The 21759-nt window shown below is 48.9% G+C and overlaps 1 protein-coding gene across 1 annotated transcript; it reads left to right on the top strand.

The window, feature by feature from the left end:
- The first annotated feature begins 1067 nt into the window (after positions 1 to 1067).
- ttc19 (tetratricopeptide repeat domain 19) lies at positions 1068 to 7671 on the top strand. Its single transcript, XM_063462336.1, has 11 exons — positions 1068 to 1197; positions 1567 to 1697; positions 1817 to 1908; positions 4465 to 4575; positions 4659 to 4697; positions 6080 to 6136; positions 6204 to 6265; positions 6345 to 6439; positions 6685 to 6848; positions 6960 to 7122; positions 7194 to 7671. Exons 1-11 carry the CDS (start codon positions 1100 to 1102, stop codon positions 7358 to 7360), a joined length of 1179 nt encoding a protein of 392 aa, XP_063318406.1. The 5' UTR covers positions 1068 to 1099; the 3' UTR covers positions 7361 to 7671.
- The last annotated feature ends 14088 nt before the right edge of the window (positions 7672 to 21759 follow it).

Raw genomic sequence — 21759 nt, 5'->3', positions numbered from 1 at the left:
GACAAACATCTGTTCCCTGATTGGTTGATGAGGGGAAGATGTCGTTATGTCTGACACGTGCTGAGTGACCACAGAGTGGCGGTAAAACTGGAAACGGAGAATGTTCCCCTTCAAAATAAAAGGTGAGACCAACAGTTTTACCTCAGCTTTAAGGTGACTTCCTGTTTGAGTTCAGACACGTACTGATTTCAGCCACCCAATCACAGGCAGCGAGCTCATCGACCGCAGACACACAGCTGTTGAATGCCTCTCCTGACTCTGGGCGGAGCCTCACAATCAGAAACCTGGTCAGGTGGTCTGAGCGTGGGTTGCAGGTAGACCCAGTGCTGACCTTTCAACCCCACACTGAGATTCGCCGTTTGAGCCCAGACGCTCGATTCTGAAGGCTTTCCGGTCTCAGCTTTGACGTGTGTCGAATTTGGTGTTTTACTTTGAAAACTCTGTTTTTAAAACTCGTAATAAAGTGGCTGAGAGTGTATTAAAGGACACTCTAGCAGCCTGGAGGCCGATTTGCTTCGGAGCGGTTTTCGTTCTTCGGGATTCCTCACAGTTTGTTTCACATGACGTCATCATGACATCGTCACAGGGCTCTGCAGGACTGAGATCTGTGGCTGCGGTGCAGTGAACAGCATCATGTTTAATAAACCAGAGCTCATCGGAGCTTTGTGACGTCAGGAGATGGTACGCTGACGTCATAAAGGCACGGACGAGGTTGGCAGCAACACACAGGTAAGCTGTGCCCCGCCCCCATCACACTGCAGGATGAACCCCTGCTTTCAGACTCTGAAGTTGCTGTCCTGTGATTGGCTGATCGGATTTCTGATCGATGAGCACGTGTACCTCCTGCCTGTTAGAGGCTTAGAAATTATCCTTTCAAAATAAATCAGAATTAATGACTAATGGAGTAAAAATCTCTCGTCATTTTATTTTATTTTCACTGTATTTGTTTAATAACATCTCAATAAGAAATTGAGATATTTGTGGAGATATTTGCTGATCGATTTTTTTCAATTATTCGACACTGGAGAGATTCTTTGCATTTATTTTGAAGGCGCAGGGTCTGGAGTCGTGTCTTCCGCTCGTTATGTAAACAGTAAAGATGGCGGCCTCCGGTGTTCTCCGTGCTGTCCTCAGGCAGACTCTGAGCAGGTTCGGGGGTTTCGGGTGGAGCCTGCGTCACCCGCGAGCTGCACACAGGTGAGCGACCGGAACCTGCGCACCAGGGTCCGGTCACATTTCACACGATTTGAGCCTCCCGCGTCCTCACACCAGAGTCCATTAAAAAATCGGCAGCTTTTACAGCTCCTCTAGTCCCCACCACTGCAGCCAGGGTGCAGTGCTGATGGGCAGAGGAAGGTTGCTGGTTTGAATCTCTGACAACAACAAACATCAGCAGCAGAACAGCTGGAATAACATCTGCACCTGTGCTCTGTTACACACACACACACACGACCAGAACTTGTCAGCCAGGTGTAACAACGTGGTAATGTGACAGTAACCGTGGCAACCATATCATGTGCATGTGAACTAAAAGTTTGAACTTTTTACTCGCTTTTGCTTCTGCAGTCTGAGCATTAACACTGTCAGAAGTCAGAGCAACGCTGTGACATCACAGCCTGTGGAGGGCTCGCGCTGCTCGGCATGCTGGGTAACCGTGAGCGGAGGAGGAGGAGGAGGGGTGCTGTGGGCAGCGCTCGGTATGGGTGGTCACAAACATTGTTCTTCATCAGCTTTCATAACCTGTTCCTACTTCCTGTCACCTGTGACCTCTGTGACCTCACACTGTGTGTGTGTGTGTGTGTGTGTGTGTGTGAAGCCTTCTCCCTGTTTGGCAGCAGTGAAGAAGACAAACGTGATGAAGCTCAGAGGAAGGAGGACGAGATGATCCTGCTGCTAAAGAAAGCCAAGGTACCACACACACACACACACACACACACACACACACACACACACACACACACACAGACACACACAGAGCAGTGCTACTGTGTGTGGTGCTGTATATTAGAGAATAGTGTGTCCTGACCAGTGCTGCTTGAAGAGGACATGAAGCACACAGGTGAAACTCTGTCTGTGACGCTGGGTTTAAGTAACAAAGTTTAAAAACACGTTCAGCACCATCTGCTGTCAGCGTGGAGTGTGACGTCATGTGATTGGTTGGTTGTGGTCATCAGACTGTAGTGCTGCAGCGATGAGTTCATGTTAGAAACCAGGATAAAGTGTTCACTTTACTGTCTGCTGCAGGAAGTGGCTGTTTGGCTAAAAACCAGCTGTTAGCCGTGATGTTGGGCTTTGTAAAGCACTTTATGAACGAGGGCTGAGTCTGTGTGAGCCAGGGGACAGGTGTGAGCCAGGGGACAGGTGTGAGCCAGGGGACAGGTGTGAGCCAGGGGACAGGTGTGTGACAGGGGACAGGTGTGAGCCAGGGGACAGGTGTGAGCCAGGGGACAGGTGTGAGCCAGGGGACAGGTGTGAGCCAGGGGACAGGTGTGAGACAGGGGACAGGTGTGAGCCAGGGGACAGGTGTGTGACAGGGGACAGGTGTGAGCCAGGGGACAGGTGTGAGCCAGGGGACAGGTGTGTGACAGGGGACAGGTGTGAGCCAGGGGACAGGTGTGAGCCAGGGGACAGGTGTGTGACAGGGGACAGATGTGTGCCAGGGGACAGGTGTGTGACAGGGGACAGGTGTGAGCCAGGGGACAGGTGTGAGCCAGGGGACAGGTGTGTGACAGGGGACAGGTGTGAGCCAGGGGACAGGTGTGAGCCAGGGGACAGGTGTGTGACAGGGGACAGGTGTGAGACAGGGGACAGGTGTGAGCCAGGGGACAGGTGTGAGCCAGGGGACAGGTGTGAGCCAGGGGACAGGTGTGAGCCAGGGGACAGGTGTGAGACAGGGGACAGGTGTGAGCCAGGGGACAGGTGTGTGACAGGGGACAGGTGTGAGCCAGGGGACAGGTGTGAGCCAGGGGACAGGTGTGTGACAGGGGACAGGTGTGAGCCAGGGGACAGGTGTGAGCCAGGGGACAGGTGTGTGACAGGGGACAGATGTGTGCCAGGGGACAGGTGTGTGACAGGGGACAGGTGTGAGCCAGGGGACAGGTGTGAGCCAGGGGACAGGTGTGTGACAGGGGACAGGTGTGTGACAGGGGACAGGTGTGAGCCAGGGGACAGGTGTGTGACAGGGGACAGGTGTGAGCCAGGGGACAGGTGTGAGCCAGGGGGCAGGTGTGAGCCAGGGGACAGGTGTGTGACAGGGGACAGGTGTGAGCCAGGGGACAGGTGTGTGACAGGGGAAAAATGTGAGCCAGGGGACAGGTGTGTGACAGGGGACAGGTGTGTGACAGGGGACAGGTGTGAGCCAGGGGACAGGTGTGTGACAGGAGACAGGTGTGAGCCAGGGGACAGGTGTGTGACAGGGGACAGGTGTGTGACAGGGGACAGGTGTGAGCCAGGGGACAGGTGTGTGACAGGGGACAGGTGTGAGCCAGGGGACAGGTGTGAGCGAGGGGACAGGTGTGTGACAGGGGACAGGTGTGAGCCAGGGGACAAGTGTGTGACAGCGGACAGGTGTGAGCCAGGGGACAGGTGTGTGACAGGAGACAGGTGTGAGCCAGGGGACAGGTGTGTGACAGGGGACAGGTGTGTGACAGGGGACAGGTGTGAGCCAGGGGACAGGTGTGTGACAGGGGACAGGTGTGAGCCAGGGGACAGGTGTGAGCCAGGGGACAGGTGTGTGACAGGGGACAGGTGTGTGACAGGGGACAGGTGTGAGCCAGGGGACAGGTGTGTGACAGGGGACAGGTGTGAGCCAGGGGACAGGTGTGTGACAGGGGACAGGTGTGAGCCAGGGGACAGGTGTGTGACAGGAGACAGGTGTGAGCCAGGGGACAGGTGTGTGACAGGGGACAGGTGTGAGCCAGGGGACAGGTGTGAGCCAGGGGACAGGTGTGTGACAGGGGACAGGTGTGAGCCAGGGGACAGGTGTGTGACAGGGGACAGGTGTGAGGACCATAGCTTCCTAATTCAACACAGACGCTCTCACAACCCAAATCCCGACGTTGGTTTTGAATAAATGTATTTTTTAATTGAGTGTATGTTTGCATTTTGTTGCCTTAGCTGTGAGTCTGCACCAACCAAAACACTGTCTTTGGTTATTAACATGTGAAACGATGCAGGCACTTGAAAAGGAACATAACATTATCTGTCACTAGAAAAACGTTCAGACGTACTTAAAGTTCTGTGAGGTCACAAAACCCTGTTTACTCTTTCCCTCCCAGGCTTCCAGACTTCTGATTGGCCAACATTTTGTTCTTAGCGTTTACATGTAGACGGGATTTAAAAATAAAACGAAAATGGAAATTCTCCGTGTTCAGAAATACTCTTAAACCCACCGTCACAGAGTCAGTGGGGTCAGTGGGTCATCTTCTGTAACAGCAGCAGTACTGACAGCTGTGTGTGTCTCAGCTCAGCGTGCATCGGGGTCAGCTGCAGGCCGCCTCGGGGTTCCTCCATCAGGCCGTTGTTCTCGCTCATCAGACGCACAACAACCAGGCCATCATCTACACCTACAGCCTGGTAACCTCTGACCTCTGACCTCCGTGAACCTCTCACACACACACTCAGCTGTTTACCTGTTTATCGCTCACCTGTCTCCTCAGATGGCGAACCTGGCGTACGTGCAGGGTCAGCTGGACAGCGTGAGTATCTGCTCCATCACAGAGAGGAAACGGTGACACCTGCTGGTGGAGGCTGGGACTGATCACAGAGCACACAAACACTGATCCACTGTCGCAGCAGATGTTTATTATGATCAAAAACAATCTGAACAAACGTTCAGTTTGTAAGCAGGCATGAGCGTTTGTTTTTGCACTTGTTTTCTTTGTGTCACATGTTGGAGGCGGGGCCTCTAATGTGAGCGTGTGCTTTAGAGGATATGCTGGGCTTCTGGACTCAGGCCGGTCGGTGTTACAGCGCATGCTTAGAATGGGACGGTCGCCGTCGGGCAGTTGCGTGGAGATGATCAGGGCAGCGTTTAGCACCGATGGCTCAGTGATGGTGCCGGAGACGCCATCCGGGTCAGACGCCAGACCTGCGGATCACGTCAGGTGATACAGATGTCCGACACGTCTGCAGCAGACTTTTGAGCAGTACTGCTGTTTGAGCAGTACGAGGGGTCCACGGTGACCTTCAGCAGGTAGGCCACGCCCCCAAATGCTCCAGTGGACCTGCCATCAAACAGGAAGTGAAGTTGTTGCCCTCCATTTACAGAAACAGGAAGTATACCTGGAGAAAGCGTCCCCCTGTGTGAGCGTTATCCTGACGTCATTAGAAGTTTGCACCTAAACATGATACAGCATGTTCTGAAATACAAACGTACAGCTCTGCTAAATGAAGACAGGAAGCTAAACAGCAGTGACGTTTGTAGGGTTACTGAAGTTGGGCTAGCTGGTATATAATGATGTGCTACGTGGTAGCTAGCTACACAGCTATGTTAGCATAGCATAACAATGAAGCTGGAGGATGAACGCTAACTTTTTTCCACTCGATAAAAGTTAACGTGAGGGTTCCTGATGGTTAGGGACAAATGCAATCACATGGCAGGATGCTGTAAACGGACCAAACTTCAGTCAGGAGAACAACTGAGATAATCCATCCACAATACCAGGTTAGTCATTAATATACTGCTGCATGGGCTGGGCTGGAGTTACATCGTGTGGGTTTAAACACTGAGCTTTAAAATGAACAGTGGTAATAAACCCGAGAGAGGCCGACAGGGATCACTGACTGTTTTTAGGGGCTTGTTGAGATTAAATAGAACGAGATATAAAACATTAGAACATGTGAAACACACAGCAGCCTTAATAAACACAGAGTTGTTTGTTCATACGTCGTCATTAAAGCCCAGATAGCTCTGACGAGCTCAGCGTTCACACACAGCTGACCGGTTTCTCCTCCGCTCGCTCTCGACGTTCGTTCTCGGCGACCTCGTTAATCTGAAACATTTTTTCGGAGCTGAAGGGTCTGTCTGCTATTGGCTGGTCCTCTGTGATGTCATCCTTTGTGCTCCTGTTTCTCACAGGCTGAGAAACTCTTCAAAGCGGCGATGAGCTTCATGCTGGCGGGAGGAACTCCGCAGGTCAGTGCTCGTTCGTTTCACCTGGAATTCAGCGGGTGAACCCACCTGATTTCCTGTCTGTTTCCAGGACGACAATGCCGTCATCGAGATGTCGCTGAAACTGGCCACCATCTACGCCGAGCAGAACAAGTGAGGGCAGATTCAGCTGTCAGCTGACAGGAAGCTGAGGTCACAGCTCTCTGACTCTCTGTGTGCTTTCTTGTTTGAGGGCGGAGCTTGCAGAGCACGGTTTCAGGTTCTGTATGGAGTCTCTGGAGGTGAAACTGGAGAAGCACAAAGAGCTTCTGGGAGAGGAGCCCACAGGTGAGTGGCAAAGGGGGGCGGAGTTAGAGCGGGTCACCTCCGTCTCTTTGAGCCATGTCACATGAACCCCTTTGCCTTTGAATAAAATCAAAATGAGGAGGGAGGAGCTAAACAGCTGGTTACAGATGAGAGTTTGGTGGGCTCGTTAGTCCCTCTGCTGGGACTCGAAGGCACTCTGCTGACGCCTGCTGCTGAGTTTAAATGTGATCATGAAGTCGCGTGACTCACCTGCGTGTCGCCCTCAGAGGAGCAGGAGGCTCTTAGGAAGGAGACCCGCCTCCTGCTCGGGCTGTGTTTGGACTCACGGGCTCGGTACCGAGCGTCCATGCTGCACCTGAAACAGGCCGGACAGGATTACCAGGACGCCCTGAACATCTGCTGCCAGGAGCAGGGAGAGACACACCCACAGGTAATCACGCCCACAAGTAATCACGCCCACACGTAATCACGCCTACAGGTAATCACGCCTACAGGTAGACTCGTCTGTCGGTATCTAAACTCTTCTTCGTGTCTCTGTCAGACCCTTGTGCTGATGAGCGACCTGGCCACCATCTTGGATCTGCAGGGTCACCATGACGATGCCCTGGCACTGGTCCGGCGGGCGGTGGAACTGAGCCGCTCAGCCGGACACCCGGACCTCCACGTGCTGCTGGGAAACATGGCGGGCATCCTGCTGCACACAGGTGAGCGAGGAACAGAGATCGGGGGCGGGTCTTACTCCGTCCGTCTCACGCCGTCTGGTTCTGTCCCTCAGGCCGGCTGGATGACTCGCTGCGGTTCTACCAGGAGGCTCTGGGTCTGGCCCGGCAGGCCGGAGACCAGGAGGCTGTGGACAGGATCCAGGAGGGACTGAAGGAGGTAAATGAGAGGAGGAGCCAGGAGACGAAGGAGGAGGAAGAGGCAGCTGCAACCGCTCAGTGACCCAGACTCATCAGAACCGCGCATCCTCCTTCGACTCCACGTCTTCTTCTGTGGTGTTCGCCCTCTCATTAGTAGCTCCGAGGACCCGCTCTGTGTTCTGCTGCCCCGCCGAGAAACACCCAAAACCAGCCGGGACTGAAATCTTCTCCAGAACCAATCAGAACCAGGACGAAGTTCCAGACCCTGAACACGCCCACCCCTCCCCCCATCAGTGCTGAAGCTGCAGCTCACCTGTGAGCTCACCTGTCAGCAGGAGACATAAATATTTATTAAGCTGTAAATGTTGTCACGTGTTTTTCTTTGAACTTTACTGGTGGGGACCAAAATCCAGGTCCTCACGGGGCTGGAGGCCTTTTTCACACTCAGAATGTGGTTTTAGTGTCAGGGCCACAGTTGGGTCACGGTTAGGGTCAACTGTCCCCACAAGGATATGAATACACACATGTGTGTGTGAGTGCCCAACAGCCTGTCTCCACGAGTCTGAAGACATGTTTGAGTCTCCAAATGTGGTTTTAGTGTCAGGGTGACAGTAGCACATTATGTCAATGAGATGTCCTCACTAAGACATAAAAACAAGTATGTGTGTGTGTGTGCACAGGTTCCCACAGAGTGTGACGCAGGTGAACTTCCTGTTTCTGTTTACAGAACATGTCAGAATAAAAGCTCACTGATTACGGTAAACGAGAATCAGCTGCTGCTGCAAAAACAACAGATTAACACACACACACACACACACACATATATATTATAGTCTTAATGGCCTCTGTTTGTGTGTGTGTGTCTGACTGAGTAGCACAGAAGCATGAATGTCACCTGTGACCTTTGACCTCCCACAGTGTGAGCTGTCTAACTCTGTGTCTGAATTCAGGGGAAGGATGCTTCAAATGCCGCGTTTGGAGGCAATGATGTCACAGCGATGCGACGAAGGCTGTCCGATTTCAAAGAGTGCTCAAAATGTGGCGACAAATGCGTCCTACTTTGCCCCGAATTTTAAGGATGGGTCCGATGTATCCTTCGTGTCCTACTATATCCCAGGATTCATTGCGGGTCATACAGGAGATTTGTTCCTGATAACGATGGTGGTCGAAGCGGGAGAGGAAACACTTTCAAATGTAAGTATATGAAAATCTGGTTGTACAAAAGTTAAATTGTTATAGTGGTCGTGTTGTTAAGCTTTGGGCATCTGCATAGACATGTTTCTTTTATTTAAATAACCGTAAACCAGCTTGTATGGCGGGTCCCGCGGTTTTTCATGTATTGCCGCTTACATACAGCTAATTTTGATTTTTTTGAATTGCTGATATGTCGTGGGGAACAAAGACCAAACGGCTGCACAGCAGCGGTCCCCAACCTTTTTACTCCACAGACCGGTTTATGTCAGACACGGAGCCTTTAAGGTATCATGGATACATACAACCACATAAAATGATCCGACCAAGACAAAAACTGTGGTATTTTGTAAATATAATAATAAACATGAATGTAACTCTGCAACTTTATTAGCAGCGTCCTCCTGAAAATGCGCCAATATTGACAGTAACATCCTCCTCTCTGCCGTTTAATGCTCTCTGGTCGCTATGGTAACGTGTAAATATTTCTTTCAAAATAAGACACACAGCTACAACAAGGGAAAGACTCAGGGAAACCGAGTTAACGATAAAAACCCTGAAAACCATAAATTTCACAGGGGAGCCTTAACTCTCGCGGCCCGGTACCAAACGACTCACGGACCGCTGCTGTACAGAACCTGTGATGTCCAGACGGTGTTCCTCTGGTGTTCTGCTGTGAAAACTTTTGGGCTTAGGGATTAACATAGGCAATAATTAACTGGCAATAATTCAGTCACTGAAATTATCCATCTAATTAGCTAAGTAATTCCTAAACGCATGTAGATTACAGGAAATTATTTTATGTGGATGTGATTGTCTCTGATGAGCCTACGGTACAAAACATGCCGGCGACAACGATAAGGTTTTTCCAGCTCCTCAAGAATTAAAAATGTACAAAAAAATGGAGCGACATTTCTGGGTCCATTTTAAAGTTTTCGTGCTGTGGCGCTAGCGACCGGAAAAACATGGAAGTAAGGGCGGAGTTGAACTAAGGCAGGTTGCCGTTTATATGTTGTATACTCATTGTTTTTTCAATAAAGTTTCTATTTTAAAAAAAGGGGTACGAAACATGCCGGCCGCTCACTTCCTGCCTACCTGTCCGTCGCAGGATTCTATCTACCTACGTGACGTAGGAAGGTAGAATCCTTCGGAGCATCCTTCCCCTGAATTCGGACACAGCATATGTTTGAGTTCCTGTCTGAAGGAACATTATGTATAAAGATGTTTCACATGCACATCCTCGGTGGATCCACCAGGCATCACATCTGCTTCCATGTTAGAAGGAGCTCCTCAGGAGGAGCTGCTGGAGGTCTGCATGCTCTGATGTTCTCCTTAGAACCAAATAGAAAACAGGTCTAATAAAAGCTCCTCACGTCACCAAACTGCTGGACAGGAGGTCAGAAAGCACCACAGGAAGTGGAGCATGACGTCATGTGATTGGTTGGTTGAGGCTAACAGACTCACATTAGTTTATGTTAGCTAACTAGTGACAGGATCGACACCTCAGAGAAAAATAAGGACAGTGAAACTAAACATGAATGTGAGGGGATCACTGTAGTGCTGCAGCGATGAGTTCATGTTATAAACCAGGATAAAGTGTCCACGTCACTGTCTGCTGCAGGAAGTGGCTGTTTGGCTAAAAACCAGCTGTTAGCCGTGATGTTGGGCTTTGTAAAGCACTTTATGAACGAGAGCTGAGTCTGTGTGAGCCAGGGGACAGGTGTGTGACAGGGGACAGGTGTGAGCCAGGGGACAGGTGTGTGACAGGGGACAGGTGTGAGCCAGGGGACAGGTGTGTGACAGGGGACAGGTGTGTGACAGGGGACAGGTGTGAGCCAGGGGACAGGTGTGAGCCAGGGGACAGGTGTGTGACAGGGGACAGGTGTGAGCCAGGGGACAGGTGTGAGCCAGGGGACAGGTGTGTGACAGGGGACAGGTGTGAGCCAGGGGACAGGTGTGTGACAGGGGACAGGTGTGAGCCAGGGGACAGGTGTGAGCCAGGCGACAGGTGTGAGCCAGGGGACAGGTGTGTGCCAGGGGACAGGTGTGTGCCAGGGGACAGGTGTGAGCCAGGCGACAGGTGTGTGACAGGGGACAGGTGTGAGCCAGGGGACAGGTGTGTGACAGGGGACAGGTGTGTGACAGGGGACAGGTGTGAGCCAGGGGACAGGTGTGAGCCAGGGGACAGGTGTGTGACAGGGGACAGGTGTGAGCCAGGGGACAGGTGTGAGCCAGGGGACAGGTGTGTGACAGGGGACAGGTGTGAGCCAGGGGACAGGTGTGAGCCAGGCGACAGGTGTGAGCCAGGGGACAGGTGTGTGCCAGGGGACAGGTGTGTGCCAGGGGACAGGTGTGAGCCAGGCGACAGGTGTGTGACAGGGGACAGGTGTGAGCCAGGCGAGAGGTGTGAGCCAGGCGACAGGTGTGAGCCAGGCGACAGGTGTGTGCCAGGGGACAGGTGTGAGCCAGGCGACAGGTGTGTGACAGGGGACAGTTGTGAGCCAGGCGAGAGGTGTGAGCCAGGCGACAGGTGTGAGCCAGGCGACAGGTGGTTAGCGGAACCAAAAACAGATTTTTCCTCCTCTGGCCGAGTGGAACATAGTGCTGATACGATTAGCACTATTTTATGCAAGAAAACTACCTTTGTGTTCCCGAACAGGTCGCAGGTCACAGCTTAGAACACGCACATCACACCACAGACAGGACTGTGTGTTACTGAAGCACGAGCATCAGCACTGAGACCTGATCCTGGAACAGAACACAGGACTACAAAAGTGTATATAAGGAGACAGGGAAGGACATAAGGAGACAGGGAAAGTCATAAGGAAACATAAGGAAGGACATAAGGAGACATGGGGAAGGACATAAGGAGACAGGGAAGGACAGAAGGAGACATAGGGAAGGACATAAGGAGTCAGAGAAGGACATAAGGAGAAAGAGAAGAGCATAGGGAACGTCATAAAGGGGACAGAGAAGGTCATAAGGAGACATAGGGAAGGACATAAGGGACAGTCATAAGGAGACATAGGGAACGTCATAAGGAGACGTAGGGAAGGACACAGGGAGTCCGGAAAGGACATAAGGAATCAGGGAAGAACATAAGGAGACAGGGAAGGACATAAGGAGTCAGAGAACGACATAGGGACAGTCATAAGGAGACATAGGGAAGGTCATAAGGAGACATAGGGAAGACCATAAGGAGACAGGGAAGGTCATAAGGAGAGATAGGGAATGACATAAGGAGACATGGGGAAGGACACTGGGAGACAGGGAAGGACATAGAGACAGTCATGAGGAGACATATAGGGAAGGTCATAAGGAGATGTAGGGAAGGACATAAGGAGACATAGGGAAGGACAGAAGGAGACAGGGAAGGTCATAAGGAGACATAGGGAAGGACATAAGGAGACATGGGAAGGACATAAGGAGAAAGAGAAGAGCATAGGGAACATCATAAGGGGACAGAGAAGCTCATAAGGAGACATAGGGAAGGTCATATAGGGACAGTCATAAGGATACATAGGGAAGGTCATAAGGAGACATAGGGAAGGACAGAAGGAGACAGGGAAGGACATAGGGACAGTCATAAGGAGACATAGGGAAGGTCATAAGGAGATGTAGGGAAGGACAAAAGGAGATAGGGAAGGACATAAGGAGTCAGAGAAGGACATAAGGAGAAAGAGAAGAGCATAGGGAATGTCATAAGGGGACAGAGAAGCTCATAAGGAGACATAGGGAAGGTCATATAGGGACAGTCATAAGGATACATAGGGAAGGTCATAAGGAGACATAGGGAAGAACATAAGGAGTCAGGGAAGGACAGAAGGAGACAGGAAAGGACATACAGAGTCAGGGAAGGACATAGGGAAGGTAGTAAGGAGACATAGTGAAGGTCATAAGGAGACATAGGGAAGGTCATAAGGAGACGGGTAAAGTTTTTCATGCAGCTGATGTCGTGAGAACGTGAAGCTCATTATATGAACATACACACACACACACACACACACACACACACACACACACACACACACACACACACACACACACACCTATACGTTCCCATAGGCACCGTCACACCTGAACAAGTTAGGTACAGTCATCATTTACCTGTAAACACACACACACACGGTGGGGTGAAACTGTGGGAATGAACATAATTGCTGTTGTCCTAACAGGTTAATTAAACATACACACACACACACACACACACACACACACACACACACACACACACACACACACACACACACAGCTGTGGTTATAAAAGCAGCTGCAGACGGTGTGTTTCTGTTTCTGCTGGACGACGGTGACTCGACACCTGAACAGGTACGAACACAAACACACACAGAGGTCAGAGGTCAGACACATTATCATAATAACTTAATTTAAAACCACATTTTCAAATTCATGTTTCAAACAGCTTTAGCTTCACCTGTGCTTCACCTGTGGTGCGTTTGGATGTTTCATCTTTGAAGTACAGATCCTCCACGTTGGAGATGGGTATCATCACTGATTTCTAGAATAGATTCAATTCAGATTCACAAGGTCCCGATTCGATTTAATTCAATTCAATTTGAATCAGGAAAAACTGTCAGAAATATTAACATATTATGAACCAAGCTGTGAGACTTGATCAGAGGTGTGAGCATCACAGCTTTGTGTCAAAGTAACTGAGGATAAAACATGAAGCAGATGTTCCTGTTCTGGCTTTTTATAGCAGAGAACCTTAAAATATTCTGCAGTAGAACAAAAACTGAAGAAAACCGTGAATCAACATGTGAACATGAGCTGGTGCTGCTGAAGGGAAGCAGAGTTACAGAGTTTGATTACAGACACAGAGTTTGTAATTCGGGATCATTTTAAAAATGTTACATTTCTTCGTTATTAAACAGCAGAAATGAGACTTTCTTGTTGAAAGTCAGTTCAATTAAAAAAAACAAACAGTGGCCGACAGCAGACTGGTGCGTAACAATCAAGCGAATAATGCAGAAAACAGATTTTTAGATGGGAAGCTGCTCCTGAAGTACACTGAGAGAGAGAGCGCTGTGCAGGAAGTGTGATTTTATCGTGCTGGAGGCGAAACAGCAAAAGGCAGAATGTGTGAAGCGTAGTTTGGATCTTGTTTTGTTGCTGGTTCAGTCAGATTTGGTTGGAGCCAAAAAAAAGACGTAAACACAAAGCGCAGCCCCGACGCATCAGCATCAGCGAGCTGTCGGCTTTCAGCCCCGACGGCGTGTCCGTGTCCGTGCCGTCGGGTGAGAAAGCCACATCTCACTGATGCTGCTCCGTTGGCTCCACGCTTTGTGTTTACGTCTCTGTGCAGAATCCATGTACCTGCTCTCATTTACTGTTTTAGCTGATTGGTGGCTGTTGAAATAGTTTTGTGAGCTTTAACCTGAGATTCTGGCGTTTCGGCAAAATACATTTATTATATTTAACAATCAATTCAGGATTTGAATGAATCGATATCACATTATCCAAGCTAGAATCGATTTTAATCGGAAAATTGATAATCAAAACCCAGCCCTACTCTACGTACCTGTTTAAAGGTGAGACAGTACAGGCTCTCAGCTGCGTGCAGGACGTTTGTACAGCTGCCTGAACCGCGTGGACCGTGTGATCCGTGTGATCCGTGTGGACCGTGTGATCCGTGTGATCCGTGTGCTATATTCATGTATTGGAGATTACGTATCGGAATTTCAGGAGTAGGACCACGCCTCCAAACACTCTCCTTGCGGTTGTCATCTACAGAGGTTCCCCCAGTTCTGCAAGCTGTTCATTCTTGTTTACGTGCCCCTCCCTCCCTCCTTTAACTTCTTCTCTTCTATTCAGTACACGGGGATCTGCCAGGCCCAGGAGCCGTCGCCAGTCCCCATCGAGGCCTTCCCCAAACCGCAGCTCAGTTCATGTCCAAACATTCACCTTTACCTACTAAAACGCTGTCAAACCTAAAATGAAGACGTGGGCCCAGCTAGTGAAAGGATAACATTTTAGTCTGATTGTTTTTACTTGTGCAGTCAGGGTGACGGTGGACTTGCATGTGTGCAGAGGCTCAGTGGGAAAAAGAAAGGCTGTGATCAGCTGACCTGCTGCTCTGCATTTACACACCTCCACCTGGATGGAAGCAGATGTTTCACAGCTGCTTGATTTCCATCCTCTACACCACACGTGTCAAACTCGAGAGTTTACCATATGCTGCCTGAACACGCACGCCGACAGTAAACTACATCTCCCACAATGCATTTTGATTGTTTGAACCCCAGTGCCCCCCATACTGGGGCAAGAGGGAGAACATGTAGTTTAACGTGATGTAGGAGACGTCAGACTGTCAGCCTAAAGCTCATCAAACCATTTTAACGAGCAGCAAACAGCTTAAACAGCAACGACCACAGAGCAGGTGATTCTCCACGTGCAGCCAGGACCATCAGGGACGGCTCACAGTCCAGCTTTCATCACTCTGAGCTAAACTGACTGAACCAGCAGCCAAAGAAGATCCAAAGTACGCTTCAAACATCCTCATTCATCCCCTCTGACTTCCTGCACAGCTCTCTCAGTGTGCTCACAGACCAGTTTACCATCAAAGCTCTGCCATCATCATGAACCAGTCTGCTGCTGTGTTCAGCGTGTCGGCCTCTGACATCACAGCCTCATTTCTGCTCTACAACACATGTAAACCTCAATGACTGCTCAGCTGTGTCTGTAATCAAACTTCTGGGACTTTGTGAGAAACACGAACATTCGTGTTTTTTGTTTTCTGCTATAGAAATCAGTTTGTTATGACTGCAGTTAAAAACCTCTGCAGTGAGCTAGCACGACTTCTTCTCTAACGTTATTTCTCACAGTTTAAAGAGTCGCGCTGACAACAGCTTTTTCCTCATCATGTAGAAAAACACTTAAATATGGGACTTCTTTACTCTGAAGTTTCACCAGTCCAACCACCCAAGATCACAGTGGGCTGTCTGTGGGCTGCGGTGTAAACCAGTTGGACCAGTAGACGGTTTACAGCTGGTGTGACGGTGGAAGTCAGTGAATGAATCTGTGCTACACTTGATGCAAGCTAACTGTGAGCATGAACCCACAGCCCCTGTGCAGCAGTCACACAGTCTACTGTAAACCCATCACAGTGCAGCAAACTCACCTGTTCATCCTGCAGAGGATTCTCATGCAGCCTTTAAATGACACAGTCAGTCTGCCTCAGTTTGATTAGCAGCAGCTTTATGAACAAACACAATATGAGACACAATAGCTGTGTCCCAAAACGTCGGCTGCATCCTTCGGAGGACCCGGCCTTCGCGGTCTACGTGGGCCGGGTCCTTCGAAGACCGAGAAGGACCCGAGAACAAGTGCGAGGCTGTGAAATGGGACGGTCTAACCTCAGATTTGCGTCACCGCTGTATCTGTGGAGTAGAATAAACTCGGCCGTCTGCTCCTCGCTATCTAAAATATAACAGGACACTGGAGTAAACTCTCGACCGTCTCACTCTTCTGTTTAATCAGTTTTCTGTTTGACGTTTATTCAGCTGTGTGAAAATCCCAGAGGAAGCCACCCGATGGATTAATAAAGTTTTATTTAATCTAATAATCTAATAACTTTGATCTCAGCCAAACTGATTTACTCCGGAACAAATAAAACACCGAAAAAAGCCAAACAATAACATTTTAAGTTATCCGAGTGACTTATACATCATGTTTAACCTGAGTAGTGAAAGACAGCGGGGGTCTGAAAACGATGAAGCTGGGAGTCCGCTGTTCTCACCGGCTCGAGTGACCATTGGACCCCCCGGCTACCTATCAAGCGGGTGGGTAACAGACGTCTCGTCGGCACACTTTTGCAAATATGCAATGTCTTGATAAACCAAGCAGATATTTGAAGTTTACACAGCTACATTCTCGCCTGAAAATATGTTAAAAGTTTATTTTGTGACCCAGAAAGATTAATAAGACTAATTTTAAAACTTAGTAGCGGCCGCCATTGTTGACAGCTGAAATTTGGCTGGGCTGCGCTATGAATTCTGGGATATTATGGGCCACGAAGGACACACCCGACCCATCCTTCAAATTCAGGGAAATGAAGGACGCATTTGTCGGCCGCATTTGAAGGAGTCGACGAATTGGGACAGCCTTCGTCGCCTGGCTGTGACGTAATCGGCCTTCAAATGCGGCCTCAGGAGGATGCAGCCGACGTTTTGGGACACAGCTAATATCTCCTCACCTTTGAATCTAACCTTCCTGTTTGTCTTATCTCGGCCACATCTCTGTTGAAAACGACATATTAACATGACAAGAGTTTGTACTTCAATAAATAAAGAGTAAATCTAAAAGTCACTTTGTCAGAAGCTGACTGCAGTGACATGAATGTTGTTTCTATATGATCCACAAGAGACCCGCTGAACAACTGCTTCACAGGGTCAAATAACCAACCAATGACAGCGAGCCTGTCACTGATTATGATCTGACAGCATGATGACATCAGCGTGTTTGCGTTAAAGCAGCCGCTGCTGAGTCTGTGATGAGGAATCAGATTACACAAATAAATACAGCCAATCAGGACTGAACAGGTCCAGCTCAGTCCAGAGGTACCAGGTGATAGATGGAGCCCACAACACACGCTTTAGTGAAGGAAGCATTAAAATGGGCTGCACATTTTTACTGGAGAATGTACAGACTCACTTAAAGGGATCATAGAAATAAAAACAGATCATTAAAAAAGTAGATGTTAAAAATCATGTTCTTAGAGTCACTGGTTTAGCTTTGCGTAAACATGTAGTGACAACTTTGGTCACCTGCTGGTTACATGTGGTATTACATTCACTTCAGACGATATCTCACAAAGGTCACAGGTGGTGTTTCGTTCATATTCTGCTGAACTGAATCGCTAATGTAACTAGCTTTCTCCAGCAGAGGGCAGTGTGTCAGGACACAGTGTAGTGCCCATAAGTAAGCAAAACAAACAAGAGAACACAGATACCAGAGTACAGCTGCACTGCAGACCCAAGACCCATTCCAAAAGTCCCTCATGTCTCCTATTCCTGACCACTCTTCCTTGACCTCGATGAAAACGTCACTGAGGTCAAGGAAAGGTGAGAAGGAGAACTGCTGAGGACTTAGGAAAAGAGAAGAGGCGTGCACTGAGAACTGGAACGACCTTACACTGGTGTCTCTTAACAGGAAGTCCGCCGTGTTGAAACTACAATGTGCAGAAGACGAACTACAAAAGGCTGGTCTAGCTTCACCACAGTGTGTGTTCTTGTTTTATGGAGGTCATCGAAACGATAACAGCCTGTAAAACATATCTTTCATTCCAAAGGCTGGTGTTTTAAAGGAGGACGAACATTTACTGCAATACTACTAAAATGATGATATTACTAAAACTTAAAACTCTTCATCAGTGTCACGCTGAGCGTTCAGAGGCGAGCCCACTTATTGGTCCTCGGTAACTGTTTCCATGAAACAGCAGAAATGAAGTGAACTCAGCTTCTGTTTCTCAGCAGCGCGCACACGGCGAGCGACGTCTCTCTGCTCAGTCTGGAGCTAATAAAACGCTCAGTGTGTCCGATTAATGCCTGAATGAAACTAAGAAGCCACGCGGACGTTTACCCGCGTGCCACAGTAACCATGGTAACTGGGACGGTGATCTGAAGGTAAATAAGGTTTGTGTTGTTCTGCACGTGGTACAGTTTGTAATGCTGCAGCTCCACCTGAGTCCTAATCCTCAGACCTTTGCTCGGTGGTTTCCGGAGGTGGGCAGTAATGAGGTACAAATACTTTGTTATTGTACTTATTATTGTACTTAAGTAGACTTTTCAGGTATCTGTACTTTACTTCTGACTGCTTTTTACTTTTACATTTTCAAAAGAGGCAGGAAAGCAACAGCCTGACCTTGAGTCCGAGCTGCGTTTTCTCCAGTGTATCCTAGGCTAGCAGAAGCATTGAGCCTCGTTTCCTTAATGTTTAGACCAGCTGGAAGATCAGTTTTAAGTAAGTCACTCAGCAGCTTCGTCCAATCAAACCACAAGTTTATTTTCATTAAAATGAGTCATGTCCGGCGATGAAACGGCGTCTTCTCCCCGTGACCGTGGCGGTGTCAGTGTGGTTGTCAGAGAGACCGGTGCATCCTGTAGCTCCACCCAGCCCCACCCCCGTTACAGCCTCCATCAGACACATCTGTGTGACTTCTTGATGACTTTACTTTTCTTGAAAAACACTTTCATCACTTTCATCATCATCATCATCATCAAGGTTGTGTATTGGGCCCTTATTGTTTCTATTCCAACTGCTCCCACTTCAGTACATTCTGAGTACCTTTAAGGGCATGTGCTATCACCACTGTGCAGATGATCTGCCCTTCTATATCTCTTTTAAGCTAAGACTAGTATTTTTAAGTCTTTTAAAAGATTTTTCTAAGCTGCAGATGCTGAAACAGCTTCTTAGACTCCATTAAACCTTGGATGACCTTCTCCAGCCTAATGCAGATAAAGCACAGGTCTGTGCCCAGCGTAGTGAAAGCCCATTACTCAGGAACCTTGGGTAACTCGTGACTCCCACTGTGGATGTCAGATCTGTGGTTCACTCTTGTTTTTATCATTTAAGGCAGATTGTACCATTGTGTCGTGCTGCGAACTGGAAATCGTTGTTCATGCATTTATTTCATCACGTTTGGATTATTGTAAGTCGGTGTTCACTGGTGCAAGCAGAAACTCGCCGGAGCGTCTGCAGGTTGTTCACGACGCTGCTGTGAGAACAGATCTTAATCTCACGGACGGCGTCGCTGATGCGGCTGGTTCTGACTGTTAGAGCTCTGCATGGACAAACAGCAGCTTACATCACTGACCTTTTGCAGCCATGCGACCCCAGCAGGTCCCTGAGGTCCTGCTGACCGTATACGAGGCTGAGCGCTGAGACCGGGCTTTTACCTCGATGACTCTGGAGCTCCGAGTCTGAGATCTGTGGACTCGTCAGTCTCTTTAAGAAACGACTGAAAACTCATCTTTTACATTTATTGTTTTGCTGTGACGCACTTTGTAGTCCTCGTCTTAAAAAGTGCTGTATGAATAAAAGTTGACTTTCTTACTTCATCATCTTCATCTTTATCAGGCCCACCTTCATCTCTGAGGCTGTTTGCTATGAAAGTGAGACAGAAGCTTGGCTCCAGCCCACTCCTGGCTCTGTGACGTCACAGGGGTTGTGTCCATCTTTTATATACAGTCTAGAGCAGTGAGGCACCATCAGGCCGGACTCTGAATTGCAGCCCTGTCCTCAGGTCTCTGCACATCAGGTCCTTTTGTTGTTTTTGTGTTCGTCAGACAGCAGAAATCAGTCAGAGAGTTTCAGGCTGTCGTGTGCAGGTGATCACACTGACCAATAGAAATGCTCCGTCACCTGCTTCGTGTGCTGGTTGGACAGAATCAGGTGGGAGTTACCTGTCTGTGTGATGTCATCAGAGACAGCATCGGACTATCTGCAGCTGTGTGTGTGTGTGTGTGTGTGTGTGTGTGTGTGTGTGTGCAGATGGGAGGCGGGACAAGCACTGAGTGACAGTGCGGTTGCCATGGTGACCTTCAGCTGATCAGGTTTCTGTGGAGAGTTTGGAGCTCCTCATTTGCAGCGTGTCCGTCTCCTCTCTGCTCCCTCTCTCTGCCTCCTCTCCTCCTTTCAACCTTCTTTCTTCTCCCCCCCCCACCACCACCTCCCCACCCCTCCATACCCTCCCCCATTTGCCCCCCCTTCCCCCCACCCATTCTCTTCCTGTTGGTTTCAGACTTTGCATTATAATTTCTCTCTTTCAGAGCTGCAAGGACGCTGAGGTAGGCTCCAACTCTCTTCCTGTTCACACACTCACACTCACACACACACACACACACACACACACACACACACACACACACACACACACACACACACACACTCGGTGGCAGTGACACTGAGCCCAGATCAGTTTAAACCGTGCTTTTGCTCCTGCTCTGAGTTTGAGAAACTGCACCGAGACTTAAATCACAATTAATGACGTCATTATTCAAACCTGCTTTTATTCCAGCTTCTAAAATGAAAATCGAACTTTTAGCCGAGCTGATTGTGGGAAACAGCAGGTTCCCGTGTGAGCTGTGGCACGTTTCTCCTTCCTGCACAGAGATCCTGAAACGTTTTCGAGTTAATAAACCCAACTGTCTGTACCTGCAGCAGCACACCTGTCGGCCCTGCTGAAAATCACACAGAGGTGCAAAACTACAGTCAAATCTATTTTAAAAAGCTTCCTGTTCTCCTCACTGCACCAGTGTGCCTGTGAGCACGCTGGACAGATGCAGTACATTTATTATCATGTAAGACAAGAATCACTCTGCAGGTTACAGGAAGCATTAAAGAAGTTTTTTTCTTTGTAAATTTCTGATTAAACTTGTTCAAAAATGTCTGACAGTGAATTAAAGCATCAAAAGGATCTGAAGACTCGGTTTACCTGTTTCACTGAAGAGAGCTCACCTGAAGTTTTACAGGCGTTTGTGTAATTCTGCATTGTGCCACACGGCGGAGCAGTGAGTCAGTGTGAGGCTTATTTAACCATGAGGAAAGCTAAAGGCTCTGAGGGGGTGGAGCTAAAACGAGAGGTCACATAAATGAGAACAGGCTGTCAAACAGTCTTTCATTCCAAAGGCTTTTAAAGCAGGAGGAACATCGACCATGGGTCACGGCGAGGAACCAGCTGGAACGGACAGTCGTAGGACTTACACACAGCACGTCGCTGCTCCCTCACTCTGACCCTCGCAGTCGCATCATTAAAGACCTCTGACCTTTTACATGTCGTGAGAGTTTTATTTTGAAAATCTGAACTGTCTGCTCACAGACAGAGATCCAAGACGCGATAATTACAAGAGTTTTATTAGTAGTCATGCGATTATATCAGGACTAAACTGTATTTATAATTAATACACATAAATAATAGATTCATGAATGATCTCAGTTATCTTCTGACCTGATTTTTTAAATGCAAACATATTTGTGACGTGTACTGATTTAAAAGAATCAAAGGTAACTGATTTTTAAAAAATTCATCTCCAAAATTGTAAGCCTAAACTCAAACTCAGCTCTGGCCTGATGATCCATCTGGATGTTTCCCTGTGCCGGTTTGGAGAACTCAGCTGCAGAGATGTCTGTCGTCTCTTGAATAGAAACTTCAGCTCTGATGCGTCTGTGTAGGAACCACAAACCTCGTTTCGATTTCGTGCAGGCCTGATGAGCCCCTACAGGAAGCTCTGAGCTCCGGCGTCCCTCCTAAAGCGAGCTGGGACATTAGCGAGC

Source organism: Pelmatolapia mariae, linkage group LG18, assembly GCF_036321145.2.
Source record: "Pelmatolapia mariae isolate MD_Pm_ZW linkage group LG18, Pm_UMD_F_2, whole genome shotgun sequence".
Lineage (NCBI taxonomy): Eukaryota > Metazoa > Chordata > Actinopteri > Cichliformes > Cichlidae > Pelmatolapia > Pelmatolapia mariae.
This window is presented reverse-complemented; position numbering and strand designations above follow the sequence as displayed.

Excerpts from the sequence above, each read along its gene's own strand:
- ttc19 (XM_063462336.1), top strand. The coding sequence starts at position 1,100 with ATGGCGGCCTCCGGTGTTCTCCGTGCTGTCCTCAGGCAGACTCTGAGC. Across the intron at positions 1,198-1,566 it reads CACCCGCGAGCTGCACACAG|TCTGAGCATTAACACTGTCA; the intron begins GTGAGCGACCGG and ends TTGCTTCTGCAG. Across the intron at positions 1,698-1,816 it reads GGTGCTGTGGGCAGCGCTCG|CCTTCTCCCTGTTTGGCAGC; the intron begins GTATGGGTGGTC and ends GTGTGTGTGAAG.